Source organism: Echeneis naucrates, chromosome 4 (assembly GCF_900963305.1).
Source record: "Echeneis naucrates chromosome 4, fEcheNa1.1, whole genome shotgun sequence".
NCBI lineage: Eukaryota > Metazoa > Chordata > Actinopteri > Carangiformes > Echeneidae > Echeneis > Echeneis naucrates.
Window position 1 is genome coordinate 15,232,701 of NC_042514.1, and position 25,176 is coordinate 15,257,876.

General features: G+C 41.5%; 2 protein-coding genes across 10 annotated transcripts in view; one reads left to right on the forward strand and one right to left on the reverse strand.

Annotated features, from left to right (window-relative positions):
- The first annotated feature begins 2,183 nt into the window (after positions 1-2,183).
- hyi (hydroxypyruvate isomerase) lies at positions 2,184-9,703 on the forward strand. 3 transcript variants are annotated; one of them, XM_029499283.1, is made up of 8 exons: positions 2,184-2,453; positions 3,533-3,644; positions 4,589-4,703; positions 5,665-5,743; positions 6,376-6,425; positions 6,512-6,581; positions 6,842-6,976; positions 7,053-9,703. In XM_029499283.1, the coding sequence occupies exons 1-8, from the start codon at positions 2,255-2,257 to the stop codon at positions 7,121-7,123; spliced, it is 831 nt and encodes a 276-aa protein (XP_029355143.1). In that variant the 5' UTR covers positions 2,184-2,254; the 3' UTR covers positions 7,124-9,703. The 3 variants fall into 3 exon arrangements, with proteins under 3 accessions (XP_029355143.1, XP_029355145.1, XP_029355144.1); XM_029499285.1 differs by having other exon boundaries at positions 7,064-9,703; XM_029499284.1 differs by having other exon boundaries at positions 6,379-6,425.
- The window catches only part of szt2 (SZT2 subunit of KICSTOR complex), a 55,253-nt gene continuing 37,269 nt past the window's right edge, over positions 7,193-25,176 (reverse strand). For 5 of the 7 annotated variants that reach the window (XM_029499279.1, XM_029499278.1, XM_029499280.1 and 2 more), the window contains 15 exons: positions 24,949-25,134; positions 22,503-22,758; positions 22,306-22,385; positions 21,352-21,477; positions 20,185-20,387; positions 19,524-19,620; positions 18,688-18,768; positions 17,732-17,806; positions 14,595-14,660; positions 12,204-12,417; positions 11,233-11,407; positions 11,011-11,133; positions 10,276-10,792; positions 9,549-9,659; positions 7,193-9,143 (listed from right to left, as the gene is read on the reverse strand). In XM_029499279.1, the coding sequence (XP_029355139.1) occupies positions 8,844-9,143; positions 9,549-9,659; positions 10,276-10,792; positions 11,011-11,133; positions 11,233-11,407; positions 12,204-12,417; positions 14,595-14,660; positions 17,732-17,806; positions 18,688-18,768; positions 19,524-19,620; positions 20,185-20,387; positions 21,352-21,477; positions 22,306-22,385; positions 22,503-22,758; positions 24,949-25,134 (2,610 nt within the window). In that variant the 3' untranslated portion in view covers positions 7,193-8,843. The remainder of the gene's footprint in view (positions 9,144-9,548; positions 9,660-10,275; positions 10,793-11,010; positions 11,134-11,232; positions 11,408-12,203; positions 12,418-14,594; positions 14,661-17,731; positions 17,807-18,687; positions 18,769-19,523; positions 19,621-20,184; positions 20,388-21,351; positions 21,478-22,305; positions 22,386-22,502; positions 22,759-24,948; positions 25,135-25,176) is intronic. The other 2 variants (XM_029499282.1, XM_029499281.1) reach the window with 2 other exon arrangements.

Here is a 25,176-nt window from a genome sequence, read left to right on the forward strand (position 1 = left end):
CAGTTCTTCGACATCCAAAGACTGGTAAACAAGCGAACCATCTGCGTATAAGGCATCTTTTTAATGAAGTCATTTTTGAGCCCTGACAAAGTCACAGAATGGAAATAAAACTGAGCCGAGGGGGAAAAAAAGCTGCATTTAAAACTGCTTCACAGAAATCGCCAGAAAAAAAAAAACGTGCATTTGCCAACGCACAACGGGTGCATTAATAAAAGGGTCTGATGTGAATGGCACTGGTTGTCCATTCCGACAGGTGCACGCGAGTGCTGGTGCTGAATGTGTCATTCAGTCTGCTGTGAAGTTCATCTGACTGCCAAAATGTCATCACACAGCATCACACAATATTATTTCAAAAGCGGTCCGAACTCACCATTTTCTCCGATTCCACGTTTGCATTCCGCCAAAGATGTTTCAGACCGGAGCGGCATCGATGTACTTGGATAACGCGGAGTTTAGGAAAGAGTCTCCCAGTCTTTAGTTCCGTCTCACGTCTCGTTAATCCTCCGAGGTAAACAGGAACAAGAAAAGGCTCCGTGCCAGCACACGAACCGGTGTTACTTGAAGGCACCTGGCCGGGTTTCCTCCCTCGGTGTCGGTCAGTGTTCCCGGTGAGGTCCGTCGGTGGTTCCTCCTCTCTGGGAGCGCAGCACACAACGCTCTCCTCAGTGTGCGCCTTCGGGCGTCATCGGCCCGACTCGGCTGTTTCCGGAGCCACCACAGCCACGTTCGCGTCCATTTGAGTTATTTATCTTTGTTTAACGGTTTATGAACACGGCCGCCTTACGTTTTCACAGCCACAGCCTTCCCTCACCCGGGCACGCGTGATTCCCTCGTTATTTCACTTACAAGGAGCACAGAAAAGCTTTCGACTTCATTTCAAGTGTCAGTGAAGCAAACCATCATTAGGCCGACAAATTAAAACAAACCCAGCAAAATTTAAAATGAAAGAAAAAAGCTCTGGTGAGCTCAGTCACACCAAAAGACCCGGGAGACTGCAGAGAGCTAATGTGGTGGATGACAGAGGAACCCTTTCTTAGTCCAGAAAAACAAAACAAAACAACCCCTCACAACTGCTGGCCAGATCAAGAACACGTATCTGTGTCAAAGTCAACACTTCAGAGAAGACCTCACCAGAGTGAATACAGAGGGTTCACCACAAGAGGTCAGCCATTGGTCAGCGTCAAAAACAGGAAGGCCAGATTGGCGTTTGTCAAAAAAAAAAACAAAAACAAAAAAAAAAAACAACAACAACAAAAAACAACAAAACATTGACAGGTGAGACAAAGATGAACTACCAGAATGACGAGAAGGAAAGATCCAGCTGATCAGTGACGCATGGTGGTGGTAGTGTCATGCTGTGGGCATCTACGGCTGCCAGTGGAGCTGGTTATCTGCTGACAGAGGCAGCAGGATGAATTCTGAAGTGATCTGGTCATATTCAGCCAAATGCTTCAGAACTCATCGGCCGGAGCTTCACCGCGCAGATGGATGAAAACCTGAAGCCGGCTGGGAAACCAACCAAGGTATTTTTTAAGGCGAAGAAGTTAAATGTTCTGCAATGGCCAAGTCAGCCACCTGACCTGAACCCGACTGAGCGTGCATTTCACTTACTGGAAACAAAAGTGAGAGGGAAATGGCCAAAGACAGCTGCAGCAGAGGCCTGGCAGGGCATCACCTGGGACGGAACCCAGAGTCTGATGGCATCTACAGCTACTGACTGCGAAGGGTTACAAGAGTCAGTTTGATTTATCATTATATTAGTCTCTGCAATTATTCCCAGTCCCTTAAAAAGGTGGAGGGCACACATGAAATGTGTTAATTCCTACATCCTGATGTAAATGAACTCAAATTAAAGCTGAGAGTCTGCACCTTGATTGTTTCATTTCAAATCTATTGTGGCGATGTACGGAGCAGAAATGCAGTCCAAATATTGACGGACCTTCCAGTGTCTTTCTCACTGAACTGGCACTTCTCCTGAACTTTTATTTGGAGGGGCAGCAGGAGTGCCGTTAAAACAGGCAGAAGTAAAAACACAGCACACTGGTCTCTTTTCACTCATGTATGAAGTGTAAAATGACTTTAAGGATCATAGCTGCTGTCGTACTTTTCACTGCGCCTTTCCTGTGTGCTGGAGGCTCCGGTCTTATTTTGAAAGTTTCTTCTTCCGTGTCCGGTCTGGCAGCCCGGCAGAGCTCCGGTGAACCGACGGGCCGAGCGGAAGGTCGACGTCCTGTCGTCCGACTGTTCAACCGGAATGGCGCCGCTAAAGTTTTGCGCGAATATTTCGTGGCTTTTCACGGAGCTGCCGGACTTCAGCAGGAGGATGTCCGCCGCAGCTCAGGCCGGCTTCCAGGCTGTGGAGGCGGCCTGGCTCTACGACACGGAGCCGCCGGAGCTCCGGAGGGCCGCCCGGGCCGCAGGAGTGGAGGTGGTCCTCATCAACACCCCGCCCGGTAAACAGCTGATTACAACACTGAGCCTGACCCACCCACCCGTCCATCTATCCATTCATCCGTCCATCTATCCATTCATCCATCCATCTATCCATTCATCCATCCATCTATCCATCCATCCATCCATCTATCCATTCATCCATCCATCCATTCATCCATTCATCCATTCACACAGCTCGTGCACAGACAAGAACAGATTATACTTCCAATGATGCTCACATAATAATCATGCACTCACATATAGAAGTGCTTCTGTATATACAACTGAAACACATAACTGGAAATCCAATGCGCTTTAAAGTGAAATGTATCTTTGCACAGCCAAAGAAAATAAAGTTGACTTTGACTTTGATGCACAGTTGACATCTCCTTACACATACTGTAATTGTGCGAGATGTGTAAGGGAGAATGTTTAAATTGTGAGTTCAGTCTTTTGTGTGTGCGTGTGTGTGTGTGTGTTATTTGTGTGAAAAGGTTTCATTTGGGTAAATAAATCTCACAACTTTTTTACCTTTTATACCTTCAAATTTTCATTTTAGAACTGCTAAATTTTGCTCACCACATTACTGGGCCTGATTGGCCAACTCGCCTGACCACATCTACTAATGTTCGTATGTTTGGAGTGAGATGAGAGAAACTGGACCCAACCATCCCCTCGAGCCAATAGCCACTATCACAGTGACATGAGCTTCAATAATGCCTCGGCAATGCTGCAGGCTGTTTGCCCCGTGCACACCGCACTTATCCGTGCCAAAGAAGCATATACAAACAAACATACTTTTCAGAACTTGAACATTTCCAAAATGTAAAAATGTTTTTGATTGATCTCAGGAAATATTGTGATATTTTGACTGACAGAGATTTTAGATTTTTATGACCTGAAAGCCGTAATGATGAAAATTAGAACAAAACAATTCTGGAAATATTTCGCACGTTTAATGAATCTAAATTGTATTATGGTTTTTGCATTGAATTACAAAGAATGAACTTTTCTGCGAAATACAACATGATAGTTGCTAATGTGGTTCATCAGAATTACTGGATGGTGTTGACGATAAGCATGTGTGTTCGTTTGGCAGGAGATGTTGAGGCCGGCGATCTCGGCCTTGGAGCGGTACCTGGGAGGGAGTCAGAGTTCAGACAGGGTCTGGAAATGGCTGTGAAGTATGCTAATTCTTTGGACTGTAAAAGGTGAGGTATTTCTCCGCCCACGAGCCTCCTGGGATTATATTTCACTGTATCACACGCCAAGGATAGAACAGGAAATAAGTCTAAGGAAGCAGACAGGGCAGGAATTGTAAAAATGAAATAAATAACAGGTCAGTTTTCATATTTAGGCATGTGCTTTAGTTTGAATGAGCTCTGGGTGGGGGGTTGAGTAATCGCAGCGTTGGGGTGCTATCAGCGGACCTGTGTTGCAGGTCATTCCCCTTTCTCTTCCTGTGTCCTGTCAGCCTCTCTGCCATTTACTCTCTGAGATAAAGGCATTTTAAAAAGCCCCAGAAATGCATAGTCTGTGTGTCTTGCCAATTAGACTGAGCAACTGCTTCTTTCCTCAAGTCATCAGAGCCCTGAACACTCTGGACACCTTCGCCCTTCTTTCTCTTCATAAACAATAGCAATCCTACTGAAACACTTCTTATTTCTGGAGGCCTTTTAAATTAAATTGCCCTTGAAGCCTCCTGGAACTGCTGCTTAAAATTAGCTTTGATCTCTCTGTAATAGCTGTCTGTTCTTTGTTCTTTTTTGTCTCTGTATCATATTTTATCTCATTTTATTTTTTTATTTTGTATGGCTTTTATCTTAATTTATGGCTGATCTGTGGGGCATGATAATCTCCCCTCCATTTATGGAAATGTGTGTATTTTGATATAACAATAAAACTGAAACTAAAAAAAAAGAACTTAACACAAAGTGTGTAGTGTGTGAGGGAAAATACTGGTTTTCAGTTATTTATCCAATACGTGTCCACAGATAATCAATGCTGCAAAGCAAACGTATCTGTTGATTTTAACCTTTTGATTATATCGTGATTTGGCTTGAGGCCTTTTTCTCTGCTTGGCAGGTTGTAATACAAATGGTTTCAGAACAGCAGTAGTGGAAGTATTGTCATCTTGCCTGTGTTCCATTTCCAGAATACACTTGATGGCAGGGAGGGTTCCTGTGGGTGCAGACAGGACAGCAGTTGCCAAGGAAATGGAGGCCGTCTTTGTCCAGAACCTGAGCTATGCTGCTGATGTCCTCTCGAAGGTTAGTGCCTTTTTTTTTTTTTTGTGCAATACAACAGCATCAGCAGGTTGACATTGGAATTCTGCAACAAGATACTGAGAGAGAAAGCTGGGTAGATGATGAAGAATTAACACAATCTCTGACATTTGCAGGTATTTAATGTGTTGTAAGATACTGTATGCACCATATAAATTACTAAAACTATGAGACTGTGTAGACTAAAAAAAACCCAAAAACGTATAACATGAGATATGATTTGATTATAAGAAATATCATCATACGGCGCTGTAACAAAGGTTGTCAGTAAATAATAATAATAAAAAAAAAAACTTGTTGGGCTGCATGTAAGTGATCAAAGAATTATGTGTACGTGACCAAAATAGGTCAACAGAACATTAAACCACTTTCATTAATTGGATTGAATCTCCCCCAAAAATATATTTGTGATGCACTTCACTTTTTTCCTGAATTGTGTAGAGTCAGGACGGCTTGCCTGGTTTTTTGAAAGATTAGTGGTTGACCTACCGAAACCCCGAAAGTGCCAGTTCCACTTTGTCAGCCCTACATGACAGGATGCTGAGTAGCTGTGGGAAAACAGGGATTTTTCAATATTCTCAAACATTTCATATACAAAATGATTAGTTAGTCAAAGTAATTGTCAAAAGAAATGGTAATAGTGATGCGATGACATGCGACTTTTATCTTACTTAATGGCTGATCCGTGGGGCATTGTGCCTTGTCTCCATTTAGGACCTCATTAGTTGCAGCCCTAATTATGTCCTTGCTGTTTTTTCACATCTCTCTGAATTAATCAAAAATGTTAAATGTCACGTCATATTCGGTATTTCTCTCTGCTATAGTACACAATTCAGTTCGAGTTCTTGTACAAGATGTATCATATTGGTTTGCTCAATTTAATGTCACAGCATCCTGAGTAATAATGACAACCTGTGTCAGCTTCTGATAATGATGCTCATCTCAGGAAGGAATCATTGGTTTGATTGAACCTATCAACACAAGGATTACAGATCCAAGATATTTCCTGGACTCCCCTCATCAGGGTAAGACAATGTCTCACTGAGACAACACATTACAGATTGTAAAATCATGAGGCTGAAAATTGTGTTGTAAAAAAAAAAAAAAAAACAACCCAAAAATCTCTTTCCTTGAGTGAAGGTGATTCAATTTGACAACACAAGTGCAACGCATAAAGAAAGTGCGATGCAAATAGCTCACAGCACAATGTAAGTGTTTTCAGCACAGTGCGTTGTGATCCATCCCAGTGCCAATCTACAGGTACACAGCTTTAATTGATTAACATGTAGAAACTGGGGTAGGCCGTCATAATTCAATTTAAAGTTATTTTTTACATTGTTTCATAAAATGAATACAGTCAGCTGTGTTTCCTCAATGGACAGATTTCTATTCCTTAGTTTTAACTGACCTGGTGTAATACTGTAATAATTATGCGCTTTTCTTGTGCCCTGTGTGTTCTCGAGACCAGAGGAACTAAACTGGTTGTTTCAAGACCCATGCACTAATCACATTGTAATCTTTTTTGTTTCAGTTAAACTGTGGAAATAACAATTCAATCATATTTTACAATCACAGTACCTGGCAAAATAATCGCAGTATGGGTTACTGGCTACCTGCTGAGTCCTCTCTCAGTTGATGCGTATGTTTGTGTTTGTAGCAGCAGGAATACTGGAGAAGGTTGGAAAGCCAAACATCAAGCTGCAGATGGTGGGTACTTTTGAAATGCGTCTTCATTTAAATGTATTATTGCAAACCACTAAACTGCGGATGGATAAATGTCTGACCTGTTTCAGGATATCTTCCACTGGCAAATAATGGATGGAAACCTGACACAAAACATTCACAAGTACTTTCCAATGATTGGTGAGTAAGAGCTGATTAAACAGGGAGGCTTTCACCTCCCCACATTATCTTTCAGCAAGATGGGTGGCGGGTGTTCTTCTATCCATCTTCTACAAATGTTATGCAAGAAGTTATGGAGGTGCAAATTGGGCTTCTTTAGCTACTCAGGCTAAGCAAGTGCAGTCCCAATGACGGGAAACTGAGGGTTGTTCACTGAAGAACATCCTCAGTCAAGTCTCTCAGGGTAACATGGATGAAAAACTTCCATCCATGTTTCTCAGGTCACATCCAGATTGCTCAGGTTCCCGGCAGGAATGAGCCTGACAGTGCGGGCGAGCTGAACTACAGTTACCTGTTCAACACCCTGGAGAACCTCAACTACCAGGGATACATCGGCTGTGAATACAAGCCACAAGGTAGGTGTGCTTTTTATTTAACTGTCGAGCCAAGTTAGGAGGATAAAAGATTTATAATCGTCTGTTTTTACTGCAGGCTCTACGCAGCAGGGTCTGGGTTGGATCAAAGATTACTGGACTCACAAACCTGGGCACCTAAATCATTAATGACAGCTGACTTTTACTTGGAGTAATGTGTTTTATGTGCTGTAAAAATGATTCATCACATTCTCATATATCCTACTTGTTTATTGTATAAAGTCTTCTGTACATACATAATATACATACTGATAAAGACAGTGCAGGATTCATGTACAATGTCAAAATGCTAAAGTGCTAACTTCCATTAGACATCTGCATGATGAATATCCAGTGTTTTATATTCAGATTGAATGGTCAAAATGTCTTCCGTCATCAGTCTAAGTGAGCAGAGCTGTGAGGTCTGAATGTCATTCATGTCAACCCTCTGTGTGTGTTGTGATGTAATAAGGCTGAAGAATTACCTCTTCCACATGAAAAATCCAACTCAAACAAAAATAGAGACGTGTAGTATGTTATGTAAGTTTATATGACTGATTTCCTCGGAAAGAAGAATTAGTCACCTTGATCCACATTTAACTCAGGCACCTTCCTGCATTCCAGGAGTGTGTGAGCTGATGGGATGACAGTGATTTTATTAGAAATGTTTGAGATTAAAAAAAGAAAAAATAAATAATAAATAAACAGAAGGGCACTTCAGGGCAGCAGATTCAGCTTTAGAAGTCCAAATATGTAAGCTCTCCGCTCTACACCACGTCAGCTACCTCACACTCTTATAAAACACAAGAGGCGGTGTGAAGAATTACTGTAGCAAAATACTATGAAAAGGCACAAGAGCTGAGGTAATTCACATCAGTTAGAGAAGCAGTGGAGTAAGAAACTGCTCCATAAGCAGGAAATCTTTTTAGAGGTATCAGACTGAGTAAATCCAAAATGCTGATATGCCACTTCCCCGCACACCAGAATCTTCCTCCAGGGTCTTGTCCACCACCCTGTAAGTGATTTCCGAATTTGTACAGTCCCAAACTGTTGCAACCGCTTATTGTGATGTGATCGCCTCTTTAAGTGGTTTAAATGATGGTAAAAGTTACAGTGGTCAGTGCCTGTCTTTAAATAGGTATAAAAGCTGAGCAGATATTTGCATATTAACCCTGATTTTAATCCTGACTGTGTCATCTGAATGATCAACGGGATGACAAAGGTTTTGGGCCAAAACCTCATTCTTCATCAACTGCAGTAATTTGGTTGAAATCAAGATCTCCAGTCAACATTTTTTGAGCTTGCAGTCCTGTTTGAGTAAACTTCTGGAACCTTCAAGAGATGAACCCAAGCAGAGTTCAGTGTTTGTTTAGTGTAAGTGGACATGTGGGTGAGGCGCTTCATATATGCAGAAATTAAAATTACAGCTTCAAGACCAGTTATTATTAAACTGCACAATACCTGCAATGGACCTGTATTTTACAAAGCATATTAACATGTTGCCCTGTTCAGACTGCATTTGGACAGGCAGAGGGTTAGATCGTTGATGGGTCAACATATGCCATCAGTAAATTTTAATTTATTCCAATTCCACATTAACATAACGCGCTGTGACCCATGTGTACTGCTGCCTCCTTTAGGATTTAATTCTTCTTAAGGTGCTCAATCAGTTGTAGCGCACATCAGATCACAGGATAGCTAATGTGATATCACGCTCGTGTGAACACATGGTTGAAAGCAGTCAGACAGCGAACTCTGACAGGTCAGAGCCATTTCGTTTTGTTATGACTCTTGATGCTGCTCTATCAAAGCGTTAGGTAAAGCAGGAACCTGTTGCCTTTTCCACGATGTTTCCGTGTGCTGATTGTCTCTATAACAGCCCTGTCCAGAGGTTGTAGCAGGCAGTGTTGATGACAGACTCCAGGTGATGATACATGGACACCAACTGTGGGGGAGGGCTGCTGCCGGCCTCTGGCTGTGATGGCAGCGGCTCTCGAAACACCACTTTCAGACTCTGTGTGTGGGGAGAAAATACACTGTTGAAGAGTTTGCGTAACTCCAATATGTTAGCAATGTAAAACATACAGATGAAATAACTGACTGTTTTTCTGGCTTGGTTGTCCAGAAAAACCAACACAAAGCAGTCGGTAAACTTCTGGTTCAGAACAGCCTGGAAGAACATGACAAACATGAACATTGATTACAAGGACATTAGTAAAAGACAACATTTGTCTTTATAATTGGATCGATGATATGAAACATGAAACTGTTCCTCTGTGGTCCAATTGTAACTGGGATGGGCTGGGATGCCAACAGGAGGACAAGCCCACTAAACACACATGGCGGATTTAGTGAGTGATTAAATTTTCATAGTTATGCGAGTACAAAACAATAGAAAGCCACATTAGTTGTCTGTTTAGTTCATGTTGTGCTGAAACACTCAACTCTCAGTTTTGAAAATACTTGAATGATCCCAGTAAAATAATTGCACCCATATTTCACATCACACACAGAAAAATCTGACGCTCAGTAAAAAATACATGGTTCATCAAAGGAAATAAAAGAATCTCCTCACCAGGTACTGAATGCTGTTGTCATCAAAGTGTCTGCAACTCTGAGGGAAGCGGTTCAGCAGTACTTTAATCAGACTCTGGTACCAGGCTGGGCTCATCGTCAGAAAGCAGTCCTGCAGCAACACCACAAACATTCTTAGTCATTACTGCGTCCTGCTGGTTGCTGATCATGAATTAGAGCTGAGGAGGGTTTCAATCTCCTCTACTGGAAAAGTAAACGAGTACATGTATCGTCTGATGATAGTCACCAATTTAGATTAAACTAAACACAGTGTCAGTGTCAAAACTCTTTTTTCACCCTATTTACAGTTCATTCAAATGGCATAATCTTTCCTTGGGTATGGACAAGTATGCAATATGCTGTGATCAAATTTAACGAGGCTGTGTGTGAAAATGAAGGTAAGGTGTGAGTCAGAACATCAACCTGTGGACTGTAAAAGCTGCATCACATTCCATTCACCTCCACAGTGTTCACAGTTGTACTTTTAACCTTTTGGGTCTTTAGTGCCTGATTTAATGGGCTTCCTAACACTTAACTGAAACCCAAAGGGGGGGTTGGTCTTAGAAGTCTTAGAACCTCGTGGCAGGGAAAATCAAATATATCATTTTTCACTTCAGTCTTACTGGTCTTGACTTTGAACAAAGTTGGAGCAAAAAGTGGCTCAGTAAACTGAGACTGATGTTTGGTAGCATCAGCTAGCATTCGGTTTAAGCAAGCCAGAGTCTCACCAGTTGTGGGTCGATCTCCCCGACTGAGCGGCTCTGCACAGACTCCAGGAGCTCCTCCAGTTCGCTAAACGACAGCTTGGTCAGCTTCAGTTTGTCCAGAGCCAGGTGCTCTCCGTGGAACAGCCTCCTCCACAGGTTGTCCCGGCGGCAGTGACCCATGGCCTGCTCCACACTGGCTTGGATCTGTCTGTGGGCCGAGGCCACCTCGTTGTTGAGCAGAGGGAAGACTGGGGAAGGGTAGATGAGGCCCTGAGCTTCTGGACCGCCACTCGCCATGGAGTAAAACCCTTTCCCATCACTGGAAGCCGAGGGGATCGCGGCTTCAGAAGATGTGTCCTCCCAGAGGTCCTGCTCAATGCCATGTGACCCGCAAGCCTCTCCTCGATCGGGGGGTAGTCGACCACCCAGCTCACTAGGATCGCGGTGGATCTGGGGTAGCCTCTTGAAACGCCGCATGTCAGCAGTGAGGCGAGGGAAGAGCTCTCTCTGACTGGTCATGATCACATAAAACCGCAGCCTACACATGCAGGTATGTGACGTTAATTTCTATTGCAGGATCATGATTAGAATGATTCATTCGTATATATTCAGACGCAGACACAGACCCACACACATGAATTACTGATAAACTCAGCACACACACACAGCAAAGTATGGTGAGCAGTTAAAAGTGATGGTTCTCTGCAGTGTGTGCTGAGTGTTACATTAATGGCCTCTTCTTTAATCTCATTTTACCTCAGCAAATGTCTCTCTCCATCTGACTGCTCCTCAAATGGAGCAGCATTATGGCATACCACCAGGGACACATCAAAGACATCGTGGTTTTGCATGCCCTCCAGATCCTTGTAAGAGCCTGAACTAAAGCAGAAAAACAGACAAAGGTTGAAATAAAGCATGTCACGTGGGATAAATTGGCTAAAGCAGCTGAGTGACTCGATGGTCCCAAAGTATTTGTACCTGTTCCATAGAGCCACTAGAGCATACTCATGCAGGTCTGGTGTTCCTTTCTTGTCAGTGGTGACTCCACTCCTGGACATGCGTAATGGCTTCATGCTGTAGGTGCTGGCATGGTCAGTTATATAATTGTATAGCTGGTGAGCTGATATCATCCCCGTGGAAATGGACAAGCTCCCTTTTGCGCACACAAAAAAAAGAAATGTCAGGAATTTAAACCTGGCACTTAACTTTTCTGACGTCCTTCATTAATCCTTCAGCACTGGGAAATAGTTTTGCAATTAATGAATAACAACATAAAAATTCCAATTAAATGTAATGCAGTGGTAACTAAATCTTGAACAAGTCAACATTGTCTTAAGATGATAAAGTTATTAGTCTTCAGACTGCGCTCTGGACAGATGGCAAAGCCTGAGGCCGGGACTTTACTGCACCGTGATGGTAATTTGCACGGTTTCTGCACTGTGTTCTGTAGGGCCGAGCCAAGAAGGCATTTCTGCCCTCTTGGTAGGGTGTTGAGGCATGTACGATTTTTCCCAACAGAGCCACAGTACAACAACGTATGTACTGTAACTGCAACACTAAAACCAACCACAAGTACACTGTTCCATCCATAGGATATTGTATTTTGGTCCGAACTGGACTTGGTCTTCACTCCTCAACACACTCCACATTGTTTTTAACACTCACACAGTCTCATCATTGTATGAGTTTCATGATTTATTTATTTTCTTTTTAGGTTTTTTAAGTGTCTCCCACACATAAGATCCACAGCAATTTGAGCTCTTAAATGGATCTTGGTTTGTGTTGCGTTTTGTATGCATTTGTTGACTGATCAATTAAACGTTCAGTTCTTTGTGCATTTATAGCAGTGTACTATAAAACCGATAATACACTTTACAGCTTTCCCCACAGAGTTTATGACATGGTTTTCTGATGCAGTTGATTTGAAATATGATTCGATAATTAGTCACCTTGAAAGACGTGGTTGCGGCCAAATTTAGGAATGTCTGGGTGGTGGGAGATGAAGTCATCCAAAAAGTCAGTCAGCTGGTAACCTTGGCGTAGCGTCATGTGGCAGCCAACCAGGTACTGGTGAACCACTCGTAAATGGAAGTCGTAGCTGAAGGAGTGAATGTGCATCAGGTCCCGCACCTTATCACATTCTTCAGTGAAGAGCATGGAGAGCTACAACAAAGGGATAGACGTAGTCTTTACCAGCACAAGATAACCAGCTGCTTTTCACAGACAGTCCTTAAATTTCCAGTTTGCCCTCCGTGAATTGAGTAGAATGCAGCAGATTTCACTTCATTATGTTCCTTTTATCTGTGTATTGCTTTCCACCTTGCCAGCTGCTCCCGGCTTTGAGCTGTACACGTCCAAGGCCCAGTGACCTCTGTAGAAAACTGTTTGTCAGCAACTTTGATACTGATGTGTTTCATTATAGTAACGAAATAAATTCAAAATAAGCTGCAGTTAGAGGGAACGCTGTGCAATTCAATACTATCATCTGAATTATTTCCCTCCATATACTGTGCAAACTGGCTTTTATCAAATCACAGAGGCAAAAAAAAAAAAAGAAAAAAAAAAAAGTTTTGGCTCTCTTAAGTGAGGGAAAACAATGATTTCCATGTTGGCCAGAAGTTGTTCATCACTCCCCCATCTCAGAGAGAAAGAGAAAATATTCCTGTGTAAAAAGATAATCAATATTTGTTTTTATCTCCCTCGTGGTGTTTGCGCAGTCTGGTAGGTAAATTATTTAAGTCCAAACTTTTAGGATGCTGTGGTGCCAGGCTCTAGTCTCTAGTTACTCCCTGTGCTGTTTCTGGGGTACAATTCCCTGGCCTGTAATCCCCAAATATCTCATCTTCTATCTAATTAAACACCCTATATAACTTTGACAAGAACAAGTTGTTAGGTTGAGTTGTGGGGCTTCAATTTGCCCAGCCCCAATCAGTGGGAAAGAAATTATTGACAGCAGCTCCATCATCATCCATGAGGAAGACAAAACATGAAGCAAATTGATTAGATAAAGACAGAAGCAGTTACAATAGTCAAGTCATATTTCCCTTTTACGTTGAAGCCCTGCATTTTATTGTCCTGGTAAAACAGAAATAATTAATGATGTATTTTTTTTTTCGACGTGCAATACTGACTTTGGTAGAAATATTTCTTTTAGTCTTTTCCAAACAGGTAGCTCAGAGCCAGAGCCGAATGCTGGGGCCTGGAAAAACAGAAACTGAGAGATCTTTCTAAATATTCTCTCCATATTTTTAAGGTAGTAATAGGTTAATTTTCTTCATGCACCAAATTCTGATTTGATTTTTTAATGCTGATGGCGTTTTTCCAATTTATGAAATATAAAAGACAACAGCAATAATAATTTAAGTAATAATGCTACCTTTTGGGCACAACCAAGACCACTACAGTGGGTCACACGTGAAATGGCTGAAAACCTGAAAAACTAAGTTTAAATAGCGTGGGATGTGGTATGATTGTTAAATCATCAATCACATTGTGACTAAAAATACTAGTGCCAGCACATAAAATATCCCCAGTATGTATGTTTTCATCCATAACCTGGAACTCCCCTCTTGTTACTATAGTCAGAAATATACTGAGAACTGAGAACTCATTATCTTCTGATAGCTACAAGATTTAAGGTTACTTCTGACTTTTGATCTGTCCATTTTTTTAGCATGTGAAATGGCTAGTTTCAAGTCAGTACTGCTGCTTCATTTAAGGATGTAGAGTTTGAGCAGGGAGAACCTAAAATTCACCCCCGGGGAACTGCACATCAGTCAATGACACAAGGTAATCTACAACTAGAAAGTTTTGAATCATTTCAGAGAAGCAAAGTCGAAGGCCCAGAAGTCTTAGCTCCAGTCAACCCCACTGTTTCTAAAGATGCAAGAGGAAACACTGTAAGACTATTGGAAAAAGGGCAAAGGGGAGAACAGTAGTTGCACAAACACTTGGTAAATCACAAGCTGAGAGACCCGCAACACCCAACCTGCAAGCATTGAGATAGACAGGTTGATGAAAAAAATCAAGAAAGAAAAGGTGATCATACAGGAGCTGGAATCAGGCCTCAAGCCTCAAACTCAAGAAGTTTTCTTTGCTACCTGACCCTCGTGGAAGCAAAACCGGCCCACGAGACCTTAAATCCAACTAGACTGAAAACTTGGCAGCTGTAGTTCCCATGTTTGAAAGCAGACTCCATTTCACAATGAAACCCATCAATTCTCAAAAACACAGGTTTGGAAAGGAAGAGACCAGGACTGATGACAGCAAGCATAGCAGCAGGGAGGGGTGGCGCCTGATTGGAATGAGACACCCATCCCTGGAGAATGGCTGGCACATACCGCACAGTCAGTTACTGGGGTGGCATCTGGAAACGGCTTGCAACGAGGTTTGGTGAGGAGACTGCCCTGATGAAGAGATGACATGAGGTCGGACTAAGCAGAAATACAGACACAGAGATGGATGAAAAGGATGACTGAAGTGATACTTCGAGGATCAACAAGAACATGGCTTCTCGAACCTTCTCCACACTACAAAAATGTAATTAGAGACACATTACATATACACACATGGTAAACTGCAAAGCGGAATGCCTTTCAATAGTTGCGTACTTTCAACTGCAGACATTCAGTTGTGATGCCTTCTGCTATGCATAATATCACTTTATTTTTAGATAAACATTAAGGAGCACTGTCACTGCATAAGCCAGTCAGCTTCTGTTTTGCTGAGATACTAAATCTAACCTAACGTGAAGCCATCGAATGATTCCTCAGGAGCGAAAATGACATTCCTTTATCGGACATTGGAAAAGGTTAGGTCATCAACGGCTACGATAGCATGGAAAGATCATTTTTGTTCAGTATAACTAATGATGTCCTGCTGCTTTTTGGACCTCTGAGATAATGCTGTACATTATCATCTCTTTAATGAAACAACATGACATCTTGCACATATTTCACATAATCTGTCACCAACTGTGTAATACCTGCCTTTGAGAATGGGTAATGAGTCTTGTTTGCCTGATATGGAACTAGGCTGAAGACAGGAAATGAACCTATGAGTTGTTGGCAGATAAAAACATGAGGATCCTGCACTATTCACACTAGACTTGTGCCTTTTGGCATCATCTTGAAAATTTTAATTAATCCTTAATTATTAATGTTTGCTCTGGGTGCATTGATAGCTGAAGATTTGTTGAATCTTATGTTTCACCACATCTAAAAAGTGCTCCATGTGATTTAGAACTGGTGACCATTGTGGCCATTTGAGTACAGTGAACTTATGGTCACAATCAAGGAAAGAAGCTTTGAGGTTGGTAACATGGTGCTTCATCCTTGTTGAAATAGTCATCAGAATGGGTCAGCTGTGGTCATGAAGGTATGGATGGCCAGCAACAATACTAAGGTAGGGTATGGTGTTTAAACAATTCTTCATTAGTGCTCTGAAATACTCAGACCAGCCTGTCTGCACCAACAGCCAAATCACATTCAAATTCACTTAAAAACCGTGTCACCCCCCCCCTTTCTGATGCTCGGTTTGAACTTCAGCAGACAGCAAATAGGAAATGAAGTGGCGGTCCAGTAATGTAGATGAGTCCTACCTAGCCTGGAAAGAAAGCTTAAAAACATAAAAATTGCTCTTCGCCATGCCAGAAGCTCCTACTATTCAGCACTGCCAGAAGAAAACAAAATCAATCCCAGGTTTCTCTTCAGAACTGTAGCCAGTTAAAGAATCATACCGCAATTGAATCATTGATTCCTTTAGTTCTCAGCAGCAGTTTTAGGAACAAAAAGAGCAGACCACAATAGGTTACGTGCGTCATGGCATGCAGCCAGCGCTCAGCAGTAGTAGGCCAGGCTCCAACGCAGCAAGTGCTAGCTGCTAAATGTGGACCTCTGACTGCATAACAAATGTGAGTGAACTAGCTTCCACAAGTCATAGTAAAGCAGACGAAACAGCTGACAGCAGATGAAAAGACAGTGGTCTGGAAGTGTTTCAGCTGTCGAAGATTGGATAAACCTTTGGTTGCTGCTAAACGTGCTGCAGAGGAGCAGAGTGGCAGCAGGAACACATCACCATCTGAAGCAGTTCACCTTCATTAAATAATTTGAGAGCCTGAAGATGAAGCATCAGAGAAGTTCAATCCAGTGTGTCCCTGAAACAACATCACCACCCCACATGTGTTTTTATTGTTGCTCAGACTTTTTTTTCTGCATTCCTTTGCAACATGGAGCACTTTTCATATAAATATTCTACTAAAACACTTGTGTTACCTTCTATTTAAGGAATAAGATAATCAGTCTATTTTGTAGTTTATATGAATACGATGAAAATATGACAACTGATTTACTTGTACCGTTTCATATCTAAAATATTAGTGTGTTATAGGAGAAAGTTTCATAGACCTGGCAGACTTTTTTTCTGACGTTTGTAGGTACAGGCATCTGTTATGGGCATTCTTGGCAGTTTTTCTTTGACTTCTTTAATGTTCATATTGACATTGGTATGATATAGTATTGACTGAAATTGTGAAATATATTGTGACATAAACTTGGGTTATTTCATCCAGCCCTGCCATTGTCAACATATAAATATTTAGTTTTTGTTATGCCAGTTATCCCTGCTGTACCAACCAAAAAGAGAACAATAACCTTCAAAAAGGAGGCGCATATAAACTGTTGTCTCTATGTTCCTGCCTTGAGGGGATTTCATAGTATGGCGTTTGACAGGAGCGAAATTAGAACATAAATGTCCCAGAGAAACGCCTTAACACTGAAATTAAAGTGAAGCAGCTCTGGCCATTCTGAACTCAGATTTCAGTTTGAATGAGCAGAAGAGGGGGATTAGAGAATGAGAGAGGCAGAGAGAGGAAAACAAGTCTACCATCTGAACTCTGAGGACTTCAGATACCAAGGGGAATTGGCTGAAATCACGGCTTGTCTTTGAAAAGTACTGCAAATACAATCTTCTCAATCTTTCACAATGTGAAAAGATTAAAGAAAAAGAAGGAAAAAAAAATCTCCCAAATAAATGTTGGAAATGGACAATCTGGAATTAAGTTTCGCTTTCACTTCTGATGTAGTAAGAAATCCAGATACTGCTGTGTTCAGAGAAAAACAGAGAAAAACAAATCACATAAGGTTTCAACACCTGTGCGGTCTTCTTTGACATGTACACCTTTAACCTGTAGTGGTTATTGTGTATCTGATTCAGATTTCTTGAGGCCTGGATGATTTATTTTAACTGTACTACATTGCCACCATATTAAAAAACACCAAAGCAAATACGTTGACTACTACACTATTGCCCACTGATTAGGAAAATCGGAGAAATACTATCATGACACATAATTAATGTACTTATTATACACTGTAGAGACATGCTCTTTGTCGATTTCTTTCAGTCCCTCCAGAACCCCAGACATAAATACATACTGAGTTGAGCGTTGTGAATCCCCCCCAGCAGAACCAACATTTACCTGGGAGTTGACAGTCTGACCCATGGGAATGCGTGAACACTCCAGTGCATACTGCTTCACACAAAAGTAACAGCCCTGGCAGGGGAAGAAGCACATTGTTATTTAGCTAAACAAATGATTAAGATCATGGGGATAAAGACATCCAAAGAGAGAAGAGCACTTCGAATACTTAAACCAGCAGCAAACATGAACCTGAATGTAGTTCCAGCAGCGCTATCTGCAACTCAGTCTGCATTGATCAATACACTACCAAATATCTGCTGCAAATAAAAGCAGCCATCTGAAAGCAGTAAAGCACTTTTGATAATATGCCTTGTCTGAGTACTGGGGAAATTGCCAAGATGACCAAGTGGCCTGTACAATTTGTTCGGGTCTGGGTTTCAGTCTTGCTACAGAATCTTGAACTTCAACACACAGACACATAATGACCTAGTAAACGTTAGCAGGGCTAAGTAGTCTTTGTGTACACTTTCCTAATTTTATTGGAATTACCACCTCACAACAATTCCAGTTGCAGTAAATTAGTATGAACTCGAACAGCATGAACAAAAAATGTTATGTATGGCCACGGTTGTTATTGACACCCAAAGTGTGTAGTTGATCTTTCAAAATGAAGTAAACATTTTAACCACATTAAACTTATTAAACAAGTAGTCAAGAAAGTTTACTATGCTGTAATTGTTTTGAGACACGAGATGACATTTTAAGACCCTTTAATGGAAAGATTTTTGATTTTGCCACCAAAGCCAGAGGTCTCTACTCATCATAAAAATCTACAGATGACTTTTCAATCACCGCAACAACATATGCACCTTTAATTGTTTTGTTAGTTGCTGTCAGAGAGCATACCTTGAACAAGTATTAAGACTTTTTGAAGATGATTGATGTCATAAAAACTAACTATAATTCATTACTGCTATACATTAACACTAAGAGTACTCTCATCCTCATTTCACCTGAAAAGCCAGTTCCATCAGAACAATCCCACCTGGCAGTGCCCTCTGGAGGTGATATGCAGTGGTGCCAGAAGCTGTCATCTGAAAAGTTCGTTTAGAGAACAAGACAATAAGAGCATAGTTGGAAAGTTGAAAAGTTTGGTCACCTCTGATTTTTTAGTTGTTTGAAGTAAAGAGCAATTGATACAATTCCCTTTATAAGACATGCATTCAAAATGTGACTGGACTAGTTTAATAAATGTTATGTATATTATCTGCTTGGCTAATCTCACTCAACATTTTCTTCCAGTACAGATAACAGAAAACCTCCAGGTTCTTACAAATGTTGGACTATTTCCTGTTCAGGGAGGAGTTTTGTGTCGCACCTCCTGGTTATGAGTTGTTGTTCATCTGTTTACCAAAGTGAAGTAAATTCTTACTCCTCTATTCTGAAGTGGTTGATAAGAATCTACTTTATACTGGCACATGGAGGCTACAATGAAGCTGCCTTCTCTGCTTTTAGTGTATTTGTAAGAAAACTGTCATTTAAGGATATGACAGCAGCTGCTGTTCAGTTATGAAACTTTGAATGTTTGGTTTATCCTGGGTCAAAATAATACCTGCTAGAACCTCCTAGAACCTGCTAGAACCTCCTCAAATTTAACTCAAGGCTCTGCCTGCAGCCCGCAAAGGCTACCACATCTCAACTCCAACTCTATATCATACCACTTCAGTCAGACTGAGTGTTTGCTTGTAGAGTCATTTGGTATTTGGGGTCAAATGTGTGTTCTACAGGTTAGGACCAGTTTGGTTGTGGGTTTTGAAACTACATCTGCATCATTGAGGGGAACACTAACCTTAGGGCTGTCCTCACTCTTCTGCTTTACATAAGAAAAGGACATCCTCCCTTCTGATGACATTGAGTTCAGCATGGCAGCACGGGCCCGGGCAATGCTGTAACAGATTTGAGGGGGGGGGTTTGATTAAACCAGAGTGGCGCTGGCCAACAGAAGCATGTAGCCAACCCATAAGAGTGAGTCACGGTCTGAACCTAGAAAGTGATAGGACAGGACAGGCATATGGCCTACGTTTGGTCTAGTTACTTAAGTTGCTGCTGCAAGGTCATAGGTCAGATGAGGGCCATAACCTATGTGAAGACTAATGGGTGAATGTCGCCCCTGTTGTACAGAGACAGGAAATGATGGGCCTGGTAGAGAGGTGGAAATGGGCTGTTGAGATACATGAACATCCTTTTGCTCAACACACACATGTTAAAGAAATTATGCTGTTAAGGGAACTGAGTGGACCGCATGCTGGAGCCCAGGATGCCTTCTGCTGTGGACGATTATTGAAGCTCAATTAGTCATGCAAACTGATGGTTGGATCAGTATGATGTGACATACGTTCAACTCTAAAAACCTCCTAACATACTTCAAACATAGAGCAAAGCCACATGAAAACAGAATATACAAAAACTAGATAAAATAAATAAAATGAACTTTTATTGCAGACACAGACCTGCGAGCTGGAGACTGAGGTCGGACCTGGACTAGGATGAAGCCCATGCTTTGCAGGTACTGGACATACTGCTGGAGGAAGGTGTTAGAAATCTCCATCATCCATGGTTCTTCCTTCATTCGGCTGGGCAGCATATCAGCTGAGTCAGTGCTATAGCTCCGATCCCGACTCGATGCTGTGGAGTCACTGGAGCGATGCCGTTTCTGGCACAAATATCACAATTTCAGAAATATTTACACATCAGTTAATATCATTGAAAGACACACTTACGATCTAGCCAACCTGTGCCACTAGCCCATAACTGTCAGCTGACAATAAATACATAATTGCCATCTGTCATTTGTTAACTGAAAGCACTTTACCCTGAACCTGTCAGCGCTGTATGAGGAAAGATGAATATCCACCCTATTATCCCATTCATTCTGCTGCATTACAGTTTCCCCACAGAAAGAGAAGATCATCTGTTGGTGGTGAATCTTCTCAGAGTGTCTGTCTTGTTCCCTGTATATTTGAAGTCATATTTAAAGTCTTCATTGCTGATGTTTAGATGAAACTGTAGCCTTAAGGCACTAATGCCTGCCCGGGTGGGAAATCAAGACCTCGGGGTGGAGTGATGCCTGAACCCATCATGAGGCGCTGCCAAGGTGGGTAAACTATACATAAAACTACCACCAGCTAACAACATTCCTTCTCCTGATGATGTGGTTCTTCCTCAGCATTAAAAGCTATTCCTAGCTTACTTGGCTCTTTGTTGTTATCTATTGCACTTCCTAAGTATTTGCAGAGGAGAAACAGGGGAAGTAATTTCAAGCTTATTTGTTGCGATTTTTGAAATTTGGAATGGCTGTCCCATGTCACCAGTGTTGTTTGTTTGTGATTTTCATGCGAGACCCCAAGACTGATGGATTGCCTCCTGCAGTTTGGAGGGTTATAGCCAAACTGAAGGAGTTCATTTACCTTTAGATGGACATGTGTGGCATCAGCAGTGACCTGGACATTGTCATGACACTTTTTACATTCTAATGCTAATTTATGGTCTGAGCTGGAGAAAAGATCATCTGGGGGCTACTCCACTGTAACGTCAACTTGGACTCAGAGGAACAGCAAAATCTCACATCTACAAAGATCTGTTGGTTAGGGCAACATGTGGACTTCCTGTAAATTTACCTTTACCAGAGGCTGAACAATCTGCTCCTCTTGGATCTGCTTCCGGAAGATGGGGTCAAAGAGGAGGGGGGTGGCACAGTAGTGGACCAGCCTGGACGACTGCTTCAGGGTCTCCAAATCTATCCACTGTTCACACATCAATGGTTATTGTCACTAAAATTCAAGATGATGGTGCTGCAGACATGCTCTCCAATATCAAAATGTTTTATATCAGTTTAAGATGTGCATACAGTACATTTTAGTGTTTGGCATTGAAATATACCTCAAAAAGGTGAACACAAGCTAGGACACAGGTTTGTAAAAACTTGGCAAACTCTACTTCCTAAAAGGACATGCAAAGCATCTTGATTGTGTGTAAACCGTCTTTTTGAAATCTGTGATTCCTGGACTGCCAGTGCTTTGCAAGTCAATTTTTTAAAATATAATGTTTGTTATACTGCCTGTTAGTGACCACAGAGCCTATTAGTGAGTGGTGTGTATGTGCTGTTTTCAATATTAAATCAAATGTGAATTTAAGTACATTTAATTGAATTGGCCATTTAAAGCGCTGTTAGATGTACAGTATTGTGTACTCATGTAGCAACATGGCTCGTATTTCAGTGATCGTTTGGTGCTACATTATTACTAGTAACTGTGTCGTGTGCAAAACTGCCTCAGTTTTGGGCACCCAGTAAAATATTTAAGAGAATCTGATGTTTTATGGCAAGAGCAGAAGAAACTGCAGGTTTCAAAGCAATATTCAAAAAGATTTAAGCAGACGAAGCAGCACCAATATTGACTGCACCTGCGTTTTGGAGTCAGGTTTTCAAAAAGATAATTTTTAGGGTTTCAGATCTGAAATTGTTCAGTTAATGTAAAAACATTGTTTTTCTCACAATGAACTCAGAGCACAACACATCACAAAGCATATTTAATAGTAATGTGATTTCATGTGGTGTTGTTGTTTGGACTTACTGAAATGGGCATGTTGGACTGTGCTGACCTCTGCTGCCAAGTCACAAACAGGTTCTCTATCTTCATCTGCTTCTCCAGCTCTGTCAGCACAAAGTCAAAGTCATTGACACTCCTCTTTTGATGGATTTAGTGGACACAAAATTATAGTTATCATTATTATTAGTATTAGCGAAAGTCGAAGTAGTAACAGAATTAACCTCTCCGCTCTGCAGCCTTTATGTCCAAGAGCTGGCCGCCATGCCGGGCCACCACATCTCCTTCCATCAAGGATCGGATGCTGCAGATGTCTCTCAGGGCTTCATCAAAGGGAAGGAGCTCAGAGGGGAAGTGTAGTGGAGCGAGACTTCTGCCAGAGCTGCCAAGCCTGCTCTGCTCTTTACTGGGCTGAGGGGGAACTGCACTACGCAATAATGCATCAGGTTCCATGGTGGGGCCAAGGAAAGGGTTCGGATTCTTAAAAGAAAAAAGTAGAAACTCTGGTGAAAAAAGAATGGCAAATGGTGTCTACAGTATAACATCTTAAGCACTTGACTGCTACAGATCCCTCACTCATTGGCATGACTTGCAGCTATGACCACAGGACGAATATGCCCTGTTCGGTTTTCTGTATTATCTCATTGTACATTGCATTTTCACTGCACTGTAAATTAATGTGGATTAGCATCATTACTAGATACTTAATCTTCAAAATGTGCGTGTCCTTTCTGCTGTTGAGAGAAACTTTTGGGCAAGTTTGCTTGATGGAGCAGTTTAGGGACCAGATGCCCCAGTGTGACAGAGCTGGCTGCTGTATGCCCACAGGCTGGACGGTCAAACTGTCCACTGGTGCTCCCTCTGTTTCTCATCAAGACAATGACAGATGAAGCTCTGTTCAGGCAAATTTTCTGCAACTCTGACTGCCTTCTGTCCAAACTTATTAATAATGCAGCAATGAAGAGCTGGGCCATTGGAGGGAAAGTAACAGGCACTTCTTTCAATTCATGTTTTGTAATTGGCCCTGGGGGGGCACTGTAAATTTGCTGCTCTAATAAATCCTTCTTTCCTCCTGTTACACTCAACAGTGTAAAAAAAAAAAAAACTGTTCATGTAAATTTTCTGTGGTTTTTTTCCCCCCTTTGCTTATCAGCATCACTGTTATTAGATTGAAATGGTAGTTGGGTCACACAACAAAAAATGGGATGTTATTACAATGCTGAAAGCAGCTACTTTGTTAATTACTAGTTAATTCAGACATGAGCATCATTCATTTAATCAGCATTTTGCTCATATACATACCTGTGACTGCTGCTGAAAACGTAAAATTTTACATACATGGGATAAATAAACTGCTAGCTGATCAGTGTTAGTTTGTTTGTTAGGTTTTTTTTTTTGTCCACACATACAAGATCTTCCAAGTTTTCCAAGTTTTCATTCAATCGTGTTATTAAAACAAAAAAAACAGGCTGTTCATAAAGAATCTGGGCCCACTTTTTCCTCGTTGGTTAATTAAAGCTTGCTCTGCCTCAAATTCATAATTTCTCAGCATTCACCCTAGAGCATGTGCTGAGTCCATACTGCATGTAACATTTTTGCAACACTCAAGCTGACTCCCTGCTTCTGAACAACACTATTACTGATTTGATGAATAAAAATGAAACAAAATACTGTACTATTTAACTGATGTCTTACATGGATGTCTGATCTCAGATTAAGCAGCAGCATGTTTTCAAACAATGAGAGAAAAACATTTTACTTCCTAAAATGCCAAAAATAAAACTGTTATTTGACTAGACATTACTAAGGAGTGCTTTTAAAAATGCTTCTTCTACCTACACAGATCAACCATAGCATTATAACCGCTGACAGGGGAAAGGAACGTTGATTATTTCCTTACAGAGGCACCTGTGAGAGGGTGGGTGGAAAAATGGAAACGCATAAGGTTTTGAGCAGCTTTGAAGCTGAATTGTGATGGCTTCATGACTGAGTCTGCGCATCTCCACTGCATCACTTGTTGCCAGTCTGTATTGAAATGTGGGTTGCGGGGGTGATCAGTGTTATTGGCAATTGTCTGTGTAAGGTGGGTGACAGAGCTGTGGTTCAGTTCTGACAGGTTTGGTGTGGGGAGGCAGACTATTTTGGATTCAGTGCACATGATTCTGGTAAGGTTATACATCCAGACCTCTGCTCCAGAGATGAGGATAAACAGAAAATGATCCATGTTATGTTTTATGTTATGTTTTGAAAAATAAAGCCGTTGAAGTGACAGGGCTCTTTGTACCCTGATTTGTAGGGTAAATATAATTATATATTTAACACAGGAGATTTAACACCAACAGCTTGCTGGAGCTGAAAGCAGAAATTAGGCCTAAATAATCAACAATCTTTCATGTTGCTGCAGTGACATGACAATAGGGAGGAATTAACTGTCAGCCTCTGCCCAGCAGTATCTCCATTTCTAATGTTTCTTCAGAACACTTGCTGTTTTCACAATATCTAGTCATGGTTTTCAGTTAAATGAATTGAATTCATGGTTTATTATCACTAAAACTTATACAAGCATCAATCAAAGCACTGGCAGAGGATTAAAGAATCAATTACTGAGCAGTAATTGGTCAGTGGCACAACCATTTTACATCCTGCCAGGAGCTCTGTCATCGCCTCTACCTGCTTGGAGTCCATTTCGTGGAGGGGTGCATCAGGGAAGCAGTGGTGATGGAAAAGGCCCATTTTCTGGTTGAGCAAGCAGTGAGCAACATGAGCCCTCGCATTCTGCCATTTAACAAGGCGCACCAGCTCACGATTCAGAGAGGCACCCAGGTCCACAGACCAATTGTAGCTGTACAGAGTCACCTAAAAGAAAAGATAGCTGTAAACACAACAAGTCAAAAATCT

What these genes read in the sequence shown, in the direction of transcription:
- hyi (XM_029499285.1), top strand. Translation starts at nt 2,255, where the DNA reads ATGGCGCCGCTAAAGTTTTGCGCGAATATTTCGTGGCTTTTCACGGAG. An exon ending in CTGCTGATGTCCTCTCGAAG is followed by an intron (nt 4,704 to 5,664) that starts GTTAGTGCCTTT and finishes TGCTCATCTCAG; the next exon opens with GAAGGAATCATTGGTTTGAT. An exon ending in CAAGTACTTTCCAATGATTG is followed by an intron (nt 6,582 to 6,841) that starts GTGAGTAAGAGC and finishes CATGTTTCTCAG; the next exon opens with GTCACATCCAGATTGCTCAG.